This window comes from Morone saxatilis, unplaced genomic scaffold (genome assembly GCF_004916995.1).
Source record: "Morone saxatilis isolate NCDOM2014 unplaced genomic scaffold, NCSU_SB_2.0 Contig24, whole genome shotgun sequence".
NCBI classification, from domain to species: Eukaryota; Metazoa; Chordata; class Actinopteri; family Moronidae; genus Morone; species Morone saxatilis.
Window position 1 is genome coordinate 19,383,555 of NW_023339807.1, and position 19,960 is coordinate 19,403,514.

The window sequence follows — 19,960 nt, forward strand, 5'->3', positions numbered from 1 at the left end:
AAGAAAAGAAAAGGCAGAAAAAATGTAACAGTCATACAATTTAAGGGCCATTATTGTAACCCCTTTATGTTTTTGCACAGACAAGGAGACCAAGACTGAGTGTTACAAGACCAAAGGAAGTTTCTCAATGCTGTGGTCTAAGTTACTGGCTCTGTGTGCGTGTGTTTGTATGCGTGTGTATTTCACACGCGTGGGTGTGTGTAACTATGTCTGTGTCTAAACATTTATCTCTGGTGGAGAAATCAATAAGGGTCATCAGTACCACTATCAGATGTGAGGTTTCCTCCCTTCTGAGTCCTCAGTGGCATGTGATAATTACTATTAGAATGTTAGGTCAACTTTGTAATAAATTGATAATCTTATCCACTGTAATGAATGAGCACATTTCATATTAAATAAATAACAAATTATTGGCACTTAAAAAGTAGAAATTGACACATTTTACCAGCTATCTGGTATAGCACTTTTCAAAACAAAGTTACAAAGTGCTTTACAAGACAAAATAAAAGACAACCAATGATGAAGATAAAAACAATTTAAAATTACACAGCATTGAGAGGAGGAGGAGGACGTACATATGAGTAAAATAATTAAAATAAAAGTATAAAATAGTAAGGATGATCAATTAAAGGTCCAGTGTGTGACATTTAGGAGGCTCTAGTGGCAGAAATGGAATATGATAATATATTATAAGTATGTTTCCATTATCATTATGTTTTTACTACCTTAAATTGAGCCGTTTATATCTACAAACCCTGCAGTTCCCCTTCTGTGGAGGTCGCCATGGTGAACTGCCACGTTTCTATACAGTAGCTCTGACAAACCAAACACTGGCTGTAGATAGGGCCGCTTGCATTTTTCAAAATGTTTGGAAAGGGAGGGTGAAGCGAGAGAATCTGTAACTACACCGCTAGATGTAATTAATTCCTCCACACTAGACTTTTAAAACATTGGTTAAGAGAATGCCTTTTTTATGTTTTAAATGTATATGTGAAATATATTGTGACTAAACTACATTTAAACTACATTTGTATTACACGTGAAATGGTGTTTCACGTGTGATAAATTTATATGTGCTTTTTTTTATTAGGAAAAACATGTTCTATCAATTAACTAAATAATTCTTCTAATCAATTAAAGTAGTTGTTTCAGCATCATCCCAGACTAAATTGCTCTGTCTTTTCTTCCACACAACACAGAGAAACGGAGAAATGCTGTGAAGGCATGTCTGTGCCTTGTTGGTGTTGCTTTGTGAGCCAGCCAGTGTTTTGAATTTTAACCTTTCATGGTTGTGTAATGGTGAGTATTTCAAGAACACATTCCTCAAAATTCAGTTTCATAATACATGCGCTTGTAACGTGAGGTTCCAACTCGTCTCGTATTGAATTTAAGAAGCAGGTTGTTGACTTAATATCAGAAGTGTAATATGCTGGAGAAGTGCTCCCATCTGCTTAGCTTACGAGCTCTTCTGCTCATTATACATGACCAATCAGCTATGGAGCGCATGCCCAACAAGGCTGGTTACCTTCTAACAACTGGCAATTACAATCCTGTGTGCTCGGAAAACTTTCTATCTCTCTAATAGAATAGCATGAGGAGACATACACTGTGTAACGACAGCGTCATTCCTACAGAGATTTTAAATTTAATTTTGTAACAGCTAGCAGAGCTTTAAATGTCATATCCTTTGTGCAATCATGTTGTGTAAATGTGTACCCACAAGTCACGTGAGTGTATGGCGTTTGTTCTGTATATGTTCTGCAAACGCCTGACAGAGACAGCACTGCAGATTTGTCTCCACTACTGTATTGTGAAGCAGTGGCTATGTAGCCACTGCTTCACTGCTACTTTAGCTGTCTTTAGCTGTCTTTTTATGTTGAAATATTATGCATTATGGAGATCGCATCCTTGCTCACATCAGCCCGCCATACCAAACACTCAAAACACCTCGCTGATGATGTATTTTGAAGAGACAGACGTTATCACTCTCAATAGCTCACCTCACACAATGCGACATGTTGCTCAGAAGGAGTGGCAATTTAAATATTGTTTTGATAGGGCATGGAAATTTGTATTTCAAGAATAATGCATTTCATTTTGGCTTCCTAACAGGTTGTATCATCATGATATCCACATGGGCGTCAGTGATTGTCATACTGGTGGCAATCGTGAATGGAGCCAGAAATGGTGAGTGTTGCTTTCAGGATAAAATAGCAAATCTAAATGGAAACCAGCTGTTAAGAAGGCAATTGTTATAACACATTTCCCTTCCTTTGCCTTGGAGATACTTTCCAAACTGAATATAATCATTTGTAAAAGACGATTCTCTTCTACATGCCACATTTAAATGAATTTTCTCATTGTTAGAGGATGGCATACAGCCGTGCGCAGAGGTCCAAACGTCCAGCTCAGCTGTGCCTTTGGGGTCACTTGTCACAGCCACCTGTGTCATCACAGATGCCTGCCCCCTGGTCATTGGACAAGCTGTCCATATAGTGTGGAGGCTCGGGGATCGGTTTCTCCCCAGCAGCTCTGTGTCCAATGACAGCGGCAGGGTTTCCAAGGTTGTCATACAGAGCTTCAATCACACCAGGGAGTACCTCACCTGCTGTGTACAGGCCTCTCCTGTTCAAGTAGTAGGAGGAGTGGAGATCAGAGCCGGATGTAAGAATGATTTCAAAGTCTTGTGCATGTTTGTCCATTAATAATCAAATTAACTTGCCTATTCCACGGGTTAATGTCCCACCAGTGAATACCAAAACAGAAAAAAATTATGTTTGATGAAAGAGGAAGTTTAAATGTGTTGGGTTGAGCTCAACATAAAAAAAATAGAAAATAGGTGCTAGTAACTTTTTTTATCCACAATCTAATAGATCTGGCACATTTTAATGGGTAGTAGATACATGTTTTAGAGGTTTACATCTAAAGCAGCAAAGATTGTATCAGAAGATTAAAGCATCAAATAAAAAAGAAGCTGAACTTTTTATTTTATAAACTTTGCCATGATAATAAAACTGCAAATATTAATTGAAAATATAACAAAAATAAAGCTCCATACATTTATTTATTTTTTCATGGTCCAAGCACAAAAAACATTCATGAAGAGATTTATGTTACATATTTAGCAAGATACTTTCCATCTAGAGTACAAACACAACTACTAATTACACAGTTACTACAAATACAAACACTAAATGCATCCAAACATAGCTACATACAAATTTCAATCATACACCCTATATAGATACTCATTCCCACTTGATTCTGATATGATGCAAAGATCCTGGTCCAGTGTAACTTGAGTAACATTGAACTCCAGTGGTAAAATGTGGATGTAGAAAGTGTTTTCCTTAACAGTTTCATAAAAATTACTTTCTTTACCTTGTTGTTTCATCTATAGATCCACCAGAAGCGCCACAAAACCTCAGCTGTCAGACAAACCTCACCACCACTATCACCCTGACCTGTAGCTGGGACCCTGGGCAGCAGGAAACCCACCTGATTACAAAGTACACCCTCCACACCGAGATATGGTAATCTGCCTTTAAATGCTACCAATAACGCACTGAAACCGTTACCAGAAAGCAAACAACATTTTGGTTCCAGGAATGTTTAAATACGCCTTTGAGGTTACACAACTGTGTTTCCCACATTGTAATTTTCTCATTTCAGGGATTTAAACCAGAACCACACTTACGAGGTCCTACCAGGAATTCACCGCTATACCATCCCTCGTGCTGACTTTGTCCTGTTCTCAGAAATGAAAATATATGTGAAGGCAAAGAATGAACTTGCAGAAGCAACCTCAGTACCAATTATTTTGGAACCCACCAGTGCAGGTAAGAAATATAGAAAACATGCATTTATTGAATGTTTTATTTGATTGTATTGCTTGTGGGCGATCAGTAACCTCTGTCAAAATATCACTGACTAGCCATTAGCTGGTATTTAACTAAATTATTACATTGCACTGAACAATCCTTATAGGACCAGTGTGTAGGATTTAGTGGCATCTAGCGGCATAGTTGCAGATTACAATACCTTCGCCTTACTCTCCGATTCCAAGCATGTAGGAGAAACTATGGTGGCAATGATACAGGAGTGCAACATTAGATGGTACTTTTATTATACTCTTCTTATTATTATTATTATTCTATATCTTTCATAATCTAATGTAGCCACACTTTGTCCCTCTCATGTATTGCCATTACAATTGAGTGAACAAAGCTAAAGAGGGTTTACTGCTGCTTTCCTTATCACTTTCCAGATGTTTAGAAGCATCTTGAGGATTCAGGAAATACCTTTAGACCAGCTCTAAGTGTTGTTAAACGACCTTTTGAATTTTTTAGAGATCCCCGGGTATTTATTATTCGGGAAAACTGCTGCTTAGCTCTGTGACCCAAATGTAATTGTAATACATGAAAGGCACAAACCAGAGTTTTTCTGCACTGATTAGAAAACTTCAAAGTGGGGAAAAAATGTATTACATCTATATTACATCAGGGCTGTTTTATTTCAGCTAAGTTCGACCCACCAACAATTCTGAAGGTTCAAGCAGTGCCTAAAAAGTATGGCTGCCTGAAGCTGAGCTGGATCCTATCTCAGCACCAGGTCTGGATGCATAACCTCCGCCTGAACCTGGAAGTTCGTCTTGAGACCGCTGAAAGCCACCAATTGATTGAACAACTAGTGAGTACAATTCATTCTAGTGTCAATATAAACCGAAAACTATTATCTACTAATATAACCAGTTCATAATGTGTGTGTCTGGAGTCATATCTGTATGGTTTGTGTGCTCTTGGACATATGTTAGATACCGGTGAGGCAGGTTAGACTAGCCAGACCTGTGGACCTGTGTCGTCTCTTCCATGGGACTCAGTATCTCGCTCGGATTAGAGTCAGATACCTGCAGAGCCCCTGGAGTGAATGGAGCAGCAGCCAGTCCGGGGTCACCTTGGAAAGCGGTAGGGCTTAGATCAATTCAGAGTGACACAATCAGTCACTCTAACATTTTCCAATCTATTGCCTTTTCTTCCACGTCCTGGTCTTTTCAATATGCTAATGTCATGTTCTACATCTCCTATTGCTTTGCTCTATAGCACAGGCTGAATTGATGTATTGAGTGCTGCCGCGCACTCTGGCAGTGAATCCATAGAGCTGTCTTGTATAGAAAAGTTTTATTTTTTAAAGAGTGAGAAGAGAAGTGCAGGCTTTTGACAAGCCGCTAACCTGACAGCCGTCTCTTTCTTTTCAGCTCCCACTGGACGCCTAGACTGGTGGATGAAGGTATCAGGGGACGATACGCACAAAGAACTCAGCATACACTTGTTTTGGAAGGTACACACATCACATACGTTGCTTGACACCTGTCACAAACTGAAATACTGACGTATTTTTTGTTCTAGCTCTGGTAAAGTGTGTGAGGCCTGCCTTTAAAATATCTTCTCACTTTTTTCTTTAGCCATCAAAACAATTTCGTGCCAACAGCCAGAACGTGTCATACATTGTCTCGGTGCAAAAACTGCCTGGTGAAAAGGGAAAGTTGTGCTCTACAATGGGGAATTACTGTACTTTCCAGCTTCCCAGGAGAGCAAAGAAGGTGTATCTGAGTGCTTTAAATGCAGCAGGGAAATCCAACCCCACTGAAGTTCGGATTTATCTACCTAAAGGTAAAATCGACACCCTAAACCTGCTTTAACTGGTTAAGAAAATTGCTCCAGCATGATACAGCTTCATACTTTTTTCTCACAACATGTACAATATGTTTTGTGTCTGTAGATCATACAGTGATTTCAGACGTCTCAGTCATTCCTCATGATGACAGATCCCTACTGGTCCAGTGGAGAAGCCTGGTTTCTCCCAGTCCCACTGGTTTTGTGGTGGAATGGAGGCCTTTGTTAAAAACAGACCTGTCTCTCACACAGTTTGAAATAACTGACAGAAACCAGACAAGTCTTGTTATAACAGGTATGTTTTATAGTATTTGTATTGCCGGTTTTTCCATGTCTCCTTCTTATTTTACTCACCTTTTTATTTAGTTTTCCTAATCTGATGTTCATCCTTTACCATGAAAATTCACTATTATGCAAGGTCTTCTTTTTCCTCTGCACGACCTGCCTGTACACACTGTTAGGAGCTTATAGGCACTGATACACTCTAACCTCTTCACTCTCATCAATAGGCAGCTTTGAGCCCTACAAGCCCTATGGGATCTCTGTGTATCCTAGGTTTAAGGATGGGATAGGCCTTCCTCAGACTGTTAATGCCTACTCGAGACAAAAGGGTAAGTCACCAAAGACACAAAGAGGATCACACTAAGAGCAGGCAGAGGTGTGAGAGTTGGGCTGCCTTAACTTTGAAGAAGTGGGAAAAGAGTTTGCCACATTAGTAAAAATATATGTATTTTCTGCAATCTATCAGAAACAGCTGATACATGATGGAATAATGCCCTCTTGTGGATAGGTATATTTTTGCTGGCTTAATGGCTTCAAATCATGAGCACAGTAGCTCTCTTTAGTAATACTGATCACTCATTATAATATTTCCTTTTAAAGCTCCATCCATGGTTCCAAAAATACGAATTAAAAAGACCTGGCAGTCACACATTGAGCTTACTTGGGATGAAATACCATTAGACCAAAGGAACGGAATTATCCAGAGCTACAAAGTCATGTACTGGAATGAGAAGGGACTCATTAACGGTGGGTTAAGGACCTTAATTTCACTGTTCTATAATATTTTTGTCATGTACTTGATGCTATCTGTTTTCTGATCTTTCCTTCAGTTGTGAATGCTGACCTGGAAGAGAGGACGGTGGTCCTCAAAGACCTCAACACTGGGCCTCTGTATGAGGCATACATGATGGTTAGCACGTTTGGTGGAAGCCTGAATGGGTCAACAATTCATTTTAATATTGAGCCCTTCGGTTGGTATCATTGTTTGGCTTTCTAGAAACATGACAGATCAAGAAAGTGTGTATTCCCACAGCAGATATTTCATTCAAAATATATATTTCTCTCTTCTTAGATGTGGTTACTGTTGTGTTGATTGTGACTGCGTCTGGAGTTGGACTGTCATTGTTGATTATCTTCATTGTCACGACTTGTTTCTCCAACCACAGAAGGTGAGATCATTGCCACACTGTCTTAAGCTGTGAAGCTGTAATGTGATTTATTCTTAATATCTTTTTACTTTGTTTTGCAGGCTGAAGGGGCGTTTCTGGCCAGCTGTTCCAGATCCGGCTAATAGCAGCATCAGGAGATGGACATCAGAATCAACACAGGTGCAGAAAATTAACCTGGCCAAGATAAAATACTTTTATGCTATAACCTACACAAGGTTAAAGCCAAAATAATCAATATTTTTATATTAACAATGGATCAGTTCAAAGTGATTAGCCCACAGGGAATTCTCACCAACTCTGCAGTTCCACTCTGCACTATAGCACAATGCAGCATTTTCCAGCTCATTGTTTTGGTTTCATAAGCTCCAACTTTACTGTTTTGGTACAGTCTCAGTTCTCTCCTCAACCTAATGTCCAGCAGCAGCATGTAGCTGTTTTCAGCAAAAAAGGTTATGATAAATCTTCTGTGCACTACCTTCCCAGCACCAAATAGCAGACAGACAAAGTTAGCAGCAATCTGGTGGACATGGTGGAGAATTCAGCAGCAAAAGAGGCAGATATTTGGAGTGGGAGAACAAAACAGAGCTAGAAGGAGAGGGAATATTGGACTCACTTATTAGAATTGTCAGGTGGACAGAAACACAACTCCAAATTATTTATAATGTTGCTCTATGTCTGCTGTATGTGTACTGTTTGCTAACACATTACTTATTTTATATGTCAATGTTTACAGGTCATAATTAATGCTGCTTTAAATAACATACATATGACAAAGTACAGGCCCTATCCTTTGTCATTTACTAAATAAAGAAATTGATGGCTAAATTATTTTCCTTTTGCAGGATACCAATCTTGCTTCGGACAGTGAGGAGCCCAATCCAATATACCTGTCCCACCTCAGCTTCCTGGACCTCCCTGTGAAACTAAGTAAACAGGACGATGACCTGTGGTTGAGCAGTGCAGAGGACACCAGTGACCTGGGAGAATCCATTTGTGGTTCACCATTCATCCCTGGCTACTCTGGTTCAAACTGCGACTCTGTTCCTTACGCTACTGTGATCTTCTCCAGTCCATGCAACAGCCCTACAAATAAAGCTCCTAATGTCTACCTGCGTTCTGAGTCCACACAGCCCCTCTTGGAGACTGAAGAATCCTTCAGTCCAGAGTGCTATCAAAATATGGCAACTGAGGGGTTGCCCAGAGAGCAATGTTTTTTTGGACCGTGCCATGATTGCATACCCGAAGAACAAGCCAACCCAGGCATCCTTTGGGATGACTTTCCTTTTCTACGAGCATTAGCAATGAATGATACACAAAATGACTAAAAGTACTTTGCTGATTATAAGAGTAACCGCTTTGTAAGATGTAGAGTTTGTGTAATGAGCCAATTGACATAAGTTTGATCCAGCATAACACACAGCTGTAAATGCACACTAGATTTAATCCTAAAATCACTCTGATGTTAATGATTATGATGTTGATTATTTGTCTGTGCACTCTGTAGATACTTCCCTTCTTTGCAAAATAAACTTTTTTACTGAAGAAAAAAATGATATTGTTGAAATGATTGAGTTGTCATGTGATCTGAAATGCCGCCTACAATTTCTACAGAAAACAGACAGCGTAAATAAAATCATCACTCCACAAAACAGCCTGGGGTGATTTTAGGTAAGTAGGACTCTTTTTGACAAATTATTTTTACGCCATATCAAAAATAAGACACTTGATTTTATGACTAGATACTAAGACATTTCAGTGTAACTGCTTTAAACATCCATTTAGTTGTATAGGATGGAGGAAGCAGATATTAAACTATGATGGGGGATTAAAATGTATTTAGAAGCTGGGAATATTTGTTTGATTAAAATACCTTGTTGCCCAACTTTGCCCAACAGCATTTCTTCTTTATACTATGCTTCTTCTTTCTTCTTCTTCTTCTTTTCTCCTTCTTTCTTTTCATTAGATTGTATTTTAATTATATGTCTTCTCCTATTCCTCTCTGTCATTTGCCATTCATTTGGTATAGTATCCGTTCATATTCATATATTTAATCAAGTCATTATTATCTGTAAATTGACAAATCATTACTCATCCCACTCAACCTGAAACTCCATTGTCTCTTACAACCTAAACCACTCTGAAATAAAAACTATCAATTACAGTAGTTAAATATTCAGAATTTCTTATTTAGCAAAATACTGCTAAAAGAGAGCTCCAACTCTCGGCTTACAATTATTACAATTATTATTATTATTATTATTATTATTATTATATAACAATATATAAGATATTATCTATTGTGTATACTTCTTGTATAGTCAAGTATCTTATTATAATATGCATATATCATATTTTCAAAATCTTGGTGTGTATTATATATATATACAGTATGATATGTATGCACACTTGACAGGCTGGGAATATATGCACATGTTTTCATATTCAATATTAATGTATAATTCTATGTGTATAATGTATATCTGGTTCATTCATTCAATATATATACATATTATTTTATTTTATTATAAAATATTATATAATTTATTTTATAACACTTACCATTCATGTCATCAGTTACCTATACCACCATCTTGGCACTACAACTCCTTTGGCACCTTTTACCTTACCTATTTATCTTTTTTATCTTTTCTACTAAGTATTTTATTCTATTGTTGTATTTTATTGTATTTTAATGTAACCGGCTGCTTATGACGACCCCATTCATTCGGGATGAATATATCTATCTATCTATCACTGTTGTTTATTTCTCCCTTTATTTGACCTATCGATGTGTTCTGGGATTGTGAGCCTAGCCTAGAAAAACATTCCCCCATCCTCACTCGACTAGTTTGGTCTAGTCAAAATGGCGTGCCTCATGTAGGGGTCGAGTGTGGTTACCTGTCACATTTTCTTCACATTTAAAGCACTTATCGTGTACCTTGTTACCTACCCTGGCGACCATGTTCGCAAACATAGCCCTGCGAACTGTCCTGAAATCGTCCGCTACTGTTTTGCGAGAAAGCGGCGCTCTGTGCTCCTGGACGCGCAGCTCGGCTTCACTCCCAGGACCCAGAGTCAGCTGTGGTGAGTTCAGCAAGAACCCGAGGAACATGAGCAGATTTATTATTTATTAGTTCATAAAATACCCGGCTGAATGTCACTGTTATTTCATGAACAACGCCAGAGCATCGTGAGCAGTGGGCACTGTTGACTGAGAGCGGGTCACTGTATGCTTATGTCTGACTTTAGGTTGTTAGTGTGTGGCTCTTGTATGTTTTTTGAAACCCCAGAAAGCACATTTTTGTTTCTTTACCCAGCTTGAACTGGTAACGTTAGTAAACTGAAAATGTAATAACAAACACTGCCAACGACTTTTAGACAGAGCTCATACATCGTTATGTCCTCTGCCTCTTTCCGTAGTTTCAGGACCGCTTTATCTTTCTCATCTGAAAAACACTTTGTTTCTAATTTTTGATTCAGTGTTTTTATTATCCGGGTCACTGTTTCTAACATTTTTTTTTTCTCTTTGACAACTGAGGGTTGGCAGTGTTGGTTGGAAGATTGTCTCGAAAATAAGATGCTGCATCTCAAGGGGCTACCTTTTTTTTTTTATAAATTCAAAGTCAATTCAAACAAGGATAATAATGTTAATAATAAAACAATATATAATTATGATAATAAAAGTGCATTTAGAGTTGTTTAACAAGCTAACATTCAAAATTAAACAACTGTACTGCTTGGAATAATACAATTATAATATAAATAATATAATAATTATATAATAAAATTGGAGTACTTACATTTACACCAAGTTGCCTGTTTGTTTTGTACACTTACTAAAAGTAAGGGTAAGTGAAGGTAGTCTAAATATTAGAAACACCTCTACAGATCATCCAATACGAGTCAACAACACCACAAACTACAAACTATGGTCTTTCAATATTACCATAAAATTGCCTTCACTATGGCTGTGCACTGAGCTAAACACACTTCAAATGAAGGCTGAAGATAGCAGTGGGCCTATGAGGTTTTTACTCAAAGCAACTGGAAAACAATATTGGACAACCAGTTCAATGGTAGTGAAAAAATATGTCCTATAAACAAGTTAGTTGGAGAGTTACACCAAAGGTATTATGTTAGCCCAACAATAAATCAAAGTACTTAAAATATTGTATTAGCAACTCATTAGGCTCAGACAGCTAGTATGATTATTACAGAAAAACTAAATGAACAAATTACAACTCAACAGTTGTCGAACAGGCCCGTTCTAATATGATATAATGAAAATAAATATTCTTAACTCAATATAACCTATTGCTGAGCAGGTTTGCACTTTTGTAAACTTTATTAAGTGGATGTGGATGATAGTGATGGGCATTCCTGCTCTTTTTTGTACCACTTCTGGCTTTTATCAGCCACATTTAGCAGTGTTTTTACCTATTATTTGTATGTGTGCACACATCACTCAGCCTTATCATTTCCAGAGTGCCATCATTTTACCATTTTTGGGTCTCAGTGTTATTACAAAAGGGAAACGTTTCTGGATTGTATTAAAAAAAACAAAATAGTTTACTTAAAGGAGCCGACTCGTTCAAGGATGACACAGCATTGTGTATGCCTTTGTCTGCTCAGTCTAATGCGCCAACTCATTATCTTTATTATGATCATACCTAGAGCATCTAGCTATGCTTTCATTTCCCTCTCACATCTAATAGAATGTGTTAACTAGTTTTCACTGTGTTGCGTCCTATTTTTAGCTCACTGACAGCCACAGACGTACTAAAGCTTAATTAACAACCCCGCCTAGGAGACCAGTTCTCCTCAACTCAATGACAAATGCTGGGAAATCCTGACTCACATGTCAATGAATAGTTATTAACCCAACATCACATTTAATTTAGTTTAGTTTACAGTAGAGATACCACCATTATTACATTACTTGTCAGCCATTAAATTAAACAATAATCGCTTTGATTAAAGAACAAAAAATCTAAATTCTTTTAACTTCATCTTCTTAAATGTGAATATTTTCTGGTCTCTTTACTCCTCTGTGACAGTAAACTGAACATCTTTGGGTCAAGAACAAAATAAGACCTTTGAGGAAGTCATTTTGTACTTTGGGAAACACTGATCAACATTTTTAACCATTTTCTGACAATTTTTTAGACCAAACCACTAATCGACTAATCAAGAAAAGAATCGACAAATGACTCAACAATGAAAATAAGCATTAGTTGCCAACGCTAATGTAGAGTTGCTAGTCTGAGGAAAATAAAATTGACTGTCTAGACTGCATAAAATATTGACATAGTCTCTGTGACATCAGCCATAGGTTTCTGAAGAGCGTGATCTTTGCAGTGCCTTGCGTAACTCTGCCGGCTCCCGACTAATCCAAAAATGGGCAAAGACGAGGAGTTCAAGGGACACTTCACCCATTTGCATTAAGCTTTGTATCGTTAGAAACCCAGTCATATTTTTGAATGGTCGTGCACCATTCCCTCATTTTCCCCTGAAAGACGGGGAAAGTAGCAGAGTTTTCAGTGTCTCACGTCCTGTGCATTCCCAATGAGTAAAAATCGTTCCATGTGGTTGCGTCACTGCGCAGCAGGGAAGTCTCGTCTTTGTAGAGGGGTGACGACCACAAACACGTCTTTGCAGTGAGACTACAAACACTCTTTTCTCGGTCAAATAGGCACCAAATTCAAAATTTATGTTACATTTCGACTACATATATAACCCACTTTCAATAAAGATTAATGTTTCCACGGGTGAAATGCTTCTTTAAGGCAGACAGAATGAAGCCTGTCTGCTAAAACCAGCAACCTGTAACAGCACCCACATGTCACTAAAAGCGTGTGCATCCTTAATTATGCATAACTTTAAGCCTTAACATACTAGTATAATATACGAGTTATATAACAATGTAACCCAGTTGTCATGAACAGAGAATGAGCTAGAGACATGTTTATTTCTGCTGTGAAGTTGGGCATTTTAACACGGGGGGGGGGGCTATGAAGATTGACTCAGTTTTGCAGCCAACCTCAAATGGCCTTTTGAGGAACTGCAGAGTTTTGCAGTTCCGTGTTGGCTTCATTTCTTGCAGCCATGGAGGTTGCCGCTTGGTACTGTCTCACAGACATTTAATCACTGGAAATATAAGAAGTAAAAAGTAGCATTTGGGGAAGCAACGTCATTGGTGTTTTGATGATATTGAAAACCACTATCCTCTCATCATCTGATAGGTGCATGGTTGTGTTTTATCTTGGTGTGGGACAGCCATGTTATCCACATTATCTTGGGTGTGCTCTTTAAATCATGCAGCTTAAACCCGAGGATGGGTTGCATCATCATCCTGTAACTTTCTTCTCACAGAACAGAATAGAGAGGCTTCACATGCAGCATCCAGCATTCATGCTAAGTAAATTGCTGCAAATAAAAATGTCTGGTGTTGGGTTTGGTCCCTAGCATAAATGTTTCTTCGCATGCAAGAGTAACGTAAAGTGAAAGGAGTGCTCAGACCTTACTTCTAATCAGAATAAAGTAGTACAACATTAGCACTGGCCACTACCCAAATGCTGCTAAAGTGGCTGATAGATTTGCTTCACTCACCAGCAAAAAAAAAAAAGTAATCTATTGACATTCACAAGCCATTTGGCAGATTTTGCATCTGTTTCAATGTAAAAATCAATTTCTCAAGAAGGAGTAGGACCACCATTATCTTTTAGTACAGCTATAGCTTACGATAATGTCAAATTTAGAATAGTGTCAGATTGCTTGAGGGTGTGTAGGAGGTGGATATTTTACAAATGGCATTATCAGTATGAAATATAGGCCTCTGTGGTCCGGATCTTTAAATAGCCTCTATTTTTAATACGTATCTATTTTATCTTCTGAGCTATTATACAGCCACAGAAGGCACTCATTGGATGGAAGTCATAATCATTACAAGTTAACCACTTTCTGTTTATGTAAAAAAATGGTTTCATCTTTGCTCTTGTTTGAATACAGAGCTATATTGGTGTTAACGTTTTGTGCTCCTTATAATGCGTCTTTGTGGGTAAGAGATTTCCTGTAGAAGCCATGACAGTCCACAACATGCATTTCTGGTTGAAAGTGTGTCACAAGTCTTGGTTTAGTTCTGCTGTAATTTGTGACTTTGTGAAGGTTCCATATATTTCACTATCAGCTCTGCGACAGTTTGCTGTGTCAGACAAATCATTTTTCCCTTTGTCTTACAACATTAGATCACAGCTATGATATCTAAGATAAGTCATTTATTCTTTTGGTGTTTCCATAATTCTGTCCTCACTAGACATTTATATTTTCTTTTTCTCTCTCTCCTCAGTTGCAGGAAGCTTTGCTGTTTCAACACCAGTGAGACATTATGCTCGGGCTGCGAAGAAAAGGAAGACGAGTATGTAATGAGGCTACACTGTCACCAAACCATGTCTTGGCAATTTTGAAATCTCGCTTTTCATCCAAACACTTTGTGTCTTTCAGGCCCCGAGGGCCAGTTCAGTGACCTTTCTCCAACAATGCTGAAGGTGGATTATACAGCTGTACCCCTCGCTCAAACGTAAATATGCGTATATACCATACCTTATCTTGAATAACTTAATAACACAATTGATTACAAACCTGCATCTGTGTATTTATTAGGTTATCAATCTACTTTTCTAACACTAGTGTATTTTGTGTTAATAGGACTGATGATCTCGTCAAAAGACTTCTTTCGTTGGAGTTGGCAAGTCATGTGAGTTCTTATGTCCCCACAGATCGCCTTGTCATGTTTTACTCTGCTTTCCTGTTTTCCCAATATTTTTGATGATAATTATGGTGTTACTTGAAATTTACACTGACTTGAATTTCAGAAAGTCAAGTAATAAACAGGCAGTGTAACACTCTGTGTTCATGTCCTCAGAGTGACAAGCTGAAGCTGAAAACGGAACAGATGATCGAAAAAGTCCAACGGGACAAGAATGACCGCAGCTCAGTGGAAGTTCAGGGTGAGTTGCCTTTTTGCAATCTTGTACATAGTGTTTTGAACAAAATACTAAGATGGGATATAGTGTATTTCAACTGTATGCCCCCCCCCCCCTTAATGTCTTTTCCTTCAGTGGCTATTTTGACTGCAAGAATCCGAAACTATCAGGAGCATTTGCAAAAACATCACAAGGTGAGTAAAGGAAGTAGAAACAGCATCATTTTTCTCCCTCGCACGCTAAACAGAAAGGCTTGTTCTTTGGTCAGGTGTTGTATACAAGTCTTAAATGACGTATCGTATCATATGATAGGGCAGCTGACTTGCACCACTAGAACTTTGATGAATACGTCTCTCCACATTTCCTCTCTGCCTTCCTCTGGTGTGAGAGTTGTGTTCTACAGGATATCCTGTGTACTCCCCCACATGAAATAAGAACATGCGTAGCACAGTCACGGTTGGAAATTTCCACGTCATACATCATATATCGAACATTTTTGTTCAAATTGACAGAGATGGGGAATAGAGGTGGCAAATGTTGAACTGTGTCTCTGTTGCGTTTGCAATTAAGTATCTCCTCATAAGCTGATTGATGTATAAACTGGGCTTCAAATGGTGTCCTCATTTTCTCCCATTTGAGCCTGTTTGAATCACATTTGTAGCCCAACCCCCATTCTATTATGTTATGTATTTTATTCCAGGACATAGCTAACAAAAGACGGATGCTCATGGCCATTGACCGGAGGAAAAAGCTTTTGAAAAACCTCAGGTTGGTTCGCTACGATGCCTTTGAGAAAGTGTGTGAGCAGCTGGGCATCACCTACACCTTCCCTCCAGAGTACTACAGACGGGTGACTCGTCGCTGGCTAGCCAAGAAGGCCTATTGCATTAAGGTATGAAACAAATGACCCCATTATTCTGTTTACACCTATATTTTCTACGTATGAGAATGTATGCTGTCTTTTTTATTGGAAGTGGATAACAGTGGTATCAATTGGAGATTCATATCTAAAGACCTTAAACCTTGTGTGAGACTATACTCCACACTAGTGAAGCAATAGTGCATGTTGTTTTTGAGAGCATTACTCCAGCTTTCTGTCAGCTGTTGTGGGCACTATGTAACACGTTCAAGGTGTGATTTTACAGCTCCACTGACACTTGATCACATGTCTCTTCTCAGGTCTTCAAGGAAGTGCAGAAGCAGAAAGCAGAGCAGAGGCTGAAGATGAGTTCAGCCTCCACAAACACCAAGACAGCCGAGACAAAAGCTGTTTAGAACCAGTAAAGACAATATACTGTATAATACAACACTTATGTGGCATGTGAATAAATAGTTTTTGTTTCCTTTTTCATGTGCAGTCATACAGTATTATTTTCTTTTGCTTTCAAGTTGATGTCAGAATTAAAAGAAAATAAATTGTCCCAGAAAGTTGTATTCAAATGCGTTTGGTGTTTAAGTTGTATCTGCACAAAACAAGTGAGGCAGCCACTGATATTACTTCTGCAAGGTATTAACTAAAGTCAGAAACTCCATTGTCCACTATAGGCTGCAACTTAAAGGACTCAACACTGAATCTCATGACTACTAGAATTGCATTGTTGTACTGCTCCTAATAAAACATAAGTCAGAGCAAGTGATTGCATAATGTTAAATTAGTCACAATATTAGTACTCTTTCTTTTATTTTCTGCAGGCCTTGTGCAGAGCAGCACTCTTCCGTATCTGTAAGAGCATCTGTGATATTACAACATGATTGAGCACTGTTTAATTGACTTGAGGTCAAGTGTTTGTGGAGAAAAGGTTTTTCAATAGTCATAACACAGGAGTTAGAAACAATAACAAGAACAGCTTGTACAGCATGCTGGTTGCTGCATTATAGTTCAATGTGTTTCTTATTTTTGTCCAATAAAACATCCCCTCAAATTGTGACCCTAACCCCATAATCATTTCATTTCATATCCGATATTCTGAATAAGAATTTCAGATACTACTTTTTGAGAGCATCATCCTGCGAATTTACATTATAATATATATTAAAGTTATTTCTCACCTGATTTTCCGAATGGCAACATTATGCCCTGTGTGAATGTAACAGGGACATGCATATGAACATTTGGGTTGACATAATCAAAAAGGAAGTGTGCAGCTATGTGTAGCTTTGTACAGGTTCAATACTTGAAAAACAAACATCCCTTCTCTTACAAACTGCAATTATGACATAGTATGACAAACTGGGACATGATGCATCGGTTGTTCTATGAAATCATAGTCTAAAAGATTCTGACAACTTTGTGAATTCTCTTTAACTGCTGATCTAATGTGAGATTGGAGAACCATTTAAATCGAAGCCTTCTCCTCCTAACAGTCTATAGATGTTTGTGATTGCACCCACTGTCGCCCTCAAAGCACAGCAGGACCAATTCTCGTTAATAGTCAGTTTGTCAGTGAATCACCACAGATCTTTGTCATCATCAGAAACAGCAGTTTGTTGGCAAACCAGCATTTCACAGCTCAAGTTCGTCACAACTTCCTGTGTGGTGTGTTGCTTGTCATTTTGATCAGTACGAGTGCACACTGACAGACTCTTCTGGTAAGTGTGACACCTTTTTTCCCTCTCGCAGTAGATCAACTTAAAAGTTCACTATTAATTTATACACACTGATACTGATATTTGCAAATTATTCGTATTTTGTATTTTAAAAGTTGTGCATTCACGATGAACTCATTTTGATAGCATTTATACAAAATAAGGTCACATGTTCTTTAGTACTGCAGGTTGAGTAATACCTTCATATTAATTCTTAAGTATGTAATAATTTACGTACTTGGCTCATAGTTAACATACATACGTACATACTTAACTATGGTGACATTTACCAGTCTGTGTCACAATAACTTACTTTTATATAGTATTATGATCTAGTATTGACCTAATCAACCATAGACTATACAGAGAAAATAATTTTAAAGGGGAGAAAAATACAAAATAATAATATTTTCTGAGCAAAATTTAAAGGGTGGGAAGCTGAATAGTTATACACTGATTGTGTTGAAATCAAGTAAAACAATTATCAGTTATTATCTAAATAACAAAACCTTGCAAAGCCCACACACTAGTGTCTCGTTCTGTGTTAATGACGAAGTCCATGAAAAGTTTGTACATACATTACATGCTTTGCAAGGACATTCATGAAAGTGGATTGAACTGTATGAGTAACACATTTAGTATTTTAGAGTTATTCTCCAATGGAGAGCACTAGAATTTATTTACTCATACCGCTGACTTATTCTATGACGAAGTAAAACTGACATATCCTACTCAGGAAATTAATAGTGTCACACATAAGTACATATGACAAAATGTGAAAATAACTGAAAGGATTAATTTAGATAATTTTTTCTAGTGCTTTTCCACATTTTGCGCTATTCTGGTGCTAACCGCTGAATGTGTTCTTAACTAGGCAGCTGAATTAGAAACAACAAGCAGTTCTGGTAATCCAAAATGTCAAACCCAGTGGTGACCCATCAACCAGGGGCAGGCGGCTATGGAACAAATGTCCAAACAGGAGAGTGGAGCACCGGGCTATGCGCCTGCTGCAGTGACATTTTAGTCTGTGAGTACCATTCAAGATGCTTAAATTATTATTATTATTATTCAGTTTTACGTACTTTCATTCTCTTTCTCTTTCAAAAATTCACAATGGAATACACTTATATTTTGCAGGTGCTCTTGGTTGCTTTTGTCCAATTGCACTTAGCTGCTACACAGCAAGCAAGTATGGAGAAAACTGCTGCTTGGGTTGTTTGCCAGGAGGCTTAACAGCCATGAGGACTCATATGAGACTGACCTATGGTATTCAGGTAAATAATTCATATCCGTATTTCATATTCTAAACTCTTCAGAATACCTTTGCTAATGTTTTTGGGTGGTGCTTTAAGTTTCATAGAGGAAGACTCGCCTGTTTTCAGTAACTTGACTCTTATGAAAGAGAGATTTCATGAACATAGGACATTTTGGGTGTTCCCAATTGAGAAACCTCAACTGCAGGACATTTCCTCATAGAGTGTCTATGTTCCACGTTGTGATGTTGTTACTATCTTTTATCCTCAGGGAACAATACTGAATGACGCCTTGATGACCTTTTGCTGCGGACTTTGCGAGACATGCAGGATGGCGAGAGAAATCCGTATCAGGAATGGAGAAATTTCACCATAATAAGACATAAAGGACATAAAGGTTGATTATATCCAGCTATTGTGGAAATAATTTGTTTATTCATAGCAGGCCTGGCATTTATGCAAACAACAATGAAGGAACAGCTGATGAATTCTGCAATTCAGCGTATTAAATAGCCTTATATCTACCCGTATAACTGTGTGGCAAAGTGCTGGTACTGATTTGCATTATTGTAAATAAATTGCATTTTTCAATTACATTAAAGCATGAATGATTTTGTACCCTATTTTCAATAAAAAATGTGATTATTTAATGGTATTAATATACTTTTTAATGTAGGAAATTATATAATAACTTAAAATGTGATCCAAGTGGTTTTCTGACAAAAAAATTTCCTATGTGGATCACTTTGGTGAATATAAACTTTTGCTTGTGACCCCTTAAAACAATGTGTGTACCTGAAGTATTCTAGCTCTTGGCATTAGTTGTGAGCATTTCAACCAAACATTTTTTCGGAAGGATTTTAGGTGCTCGTATGTGTGAAATAATTTCACAGGAAGAAAAGCAAAAACAGAAAGAACATACATTACATCATTTTTTCAAATATTTAATCATTTAACATATGCAGTTGACCTCCAGGTTACTTCACATGCTGGTGAAATTGAAAGCTTCACACCCG

General features: G+C 37.8%; 2 protein-coding genes across 2 annotated transcripts in view; both read left to right on the plus strand.

Moving 5' to 3' along the window:
• The window catches only part of csf3r (colony stimulating factor 3 receptor (granulocyte)), a 10,508-nt gene extending 1,843 nt beyond the window's left edge, over positions 1-8,665 (plus strand). The window contains exons 2-17 of the mRNA XM_035673064.1: positions 1,200-1,299; positions 2,113-2,187; positions 2,368-2,664; positions 3,401-3,533; positions 3,673-3,839; positions 4,520-4,689; positions 4,814-4,964; positions 5,255-5,337; positions 5,462-5,669; positions 5,779-5,967; positions 6,182-6,283; positions 6,555-6,701; positions 6,785-6,925; positions 7,027-7,123; positions 7,204-7,282; positions 7,966-8,665. Coding sequence (XP_035528957.1) covers positions 2,124-2,187; positions 2,368-2,664; positions 3,401-3,533; positions 3,673-3,839; positions 4,520-4,689; positions 4,814-4,964; positions 5,255-5,337; positions 5,462-5,669; positions 5,779-5,967; positions 6,182-6,283; positions 6,555-6,701; positions 6,785-6,925; positions 7,027-7,123; positions 7,204-7,282; positions 7,966-8,448 — 2,511 coding nt within the window. The 5' untranslated portion in view covers positions 1,200-1,299; positions 2,113-2,123 and the 3' untranslated portion in view covers positions 8,449-8,665. The remainder of the gene's footprint in view (positions 1-1,199; positions 1,300-2,112; positions 2,188-2,367; positions 2,665-3,400; positions 3,534-3,672; positions 3,840-4,519; positions 4,690-4,813; positions 4,965-5,254; positions 5,338-5,461; positions 5,670-5,778; positions 5,968-6,181; positions 6,284-6,554; positions 6,702-6,784; positions 6,926-7,026; positions 7,124-7,203; positions 7,283-7,965) is intronic.
• Positions 8,666-9,956: 1,291 nt separating this feature from the next.
• Positions 9,957-16,545, plus strand: mrps15 (mitochondrial ribosomal protein S15). Its single transcript, XM_035673055.1, has 8 exons — positions 9,957-10,207; positions 14,469-14,537; positions 14,624-14,699; positions 14,828-14,876; positions 15,045-15,129; positions 15,241-15,299; positions 15,806-15,997; positions 16,285-16,545. The coding sequence occupies exons 1-8, from the start codon at positions 10,084-10,086 to the stop codon at positions 16,378-16,380; spliced, it is 750 nt and encodes a 249-aa protein (XP_035528948.1). The 5' UTR covers positions 9,957-10,083; the 3' UTR covers positions 16,381-16,545.
• The last annotated feature ends 3,415 nt before the right edge of the window (positions 16,546-19,960 follow it).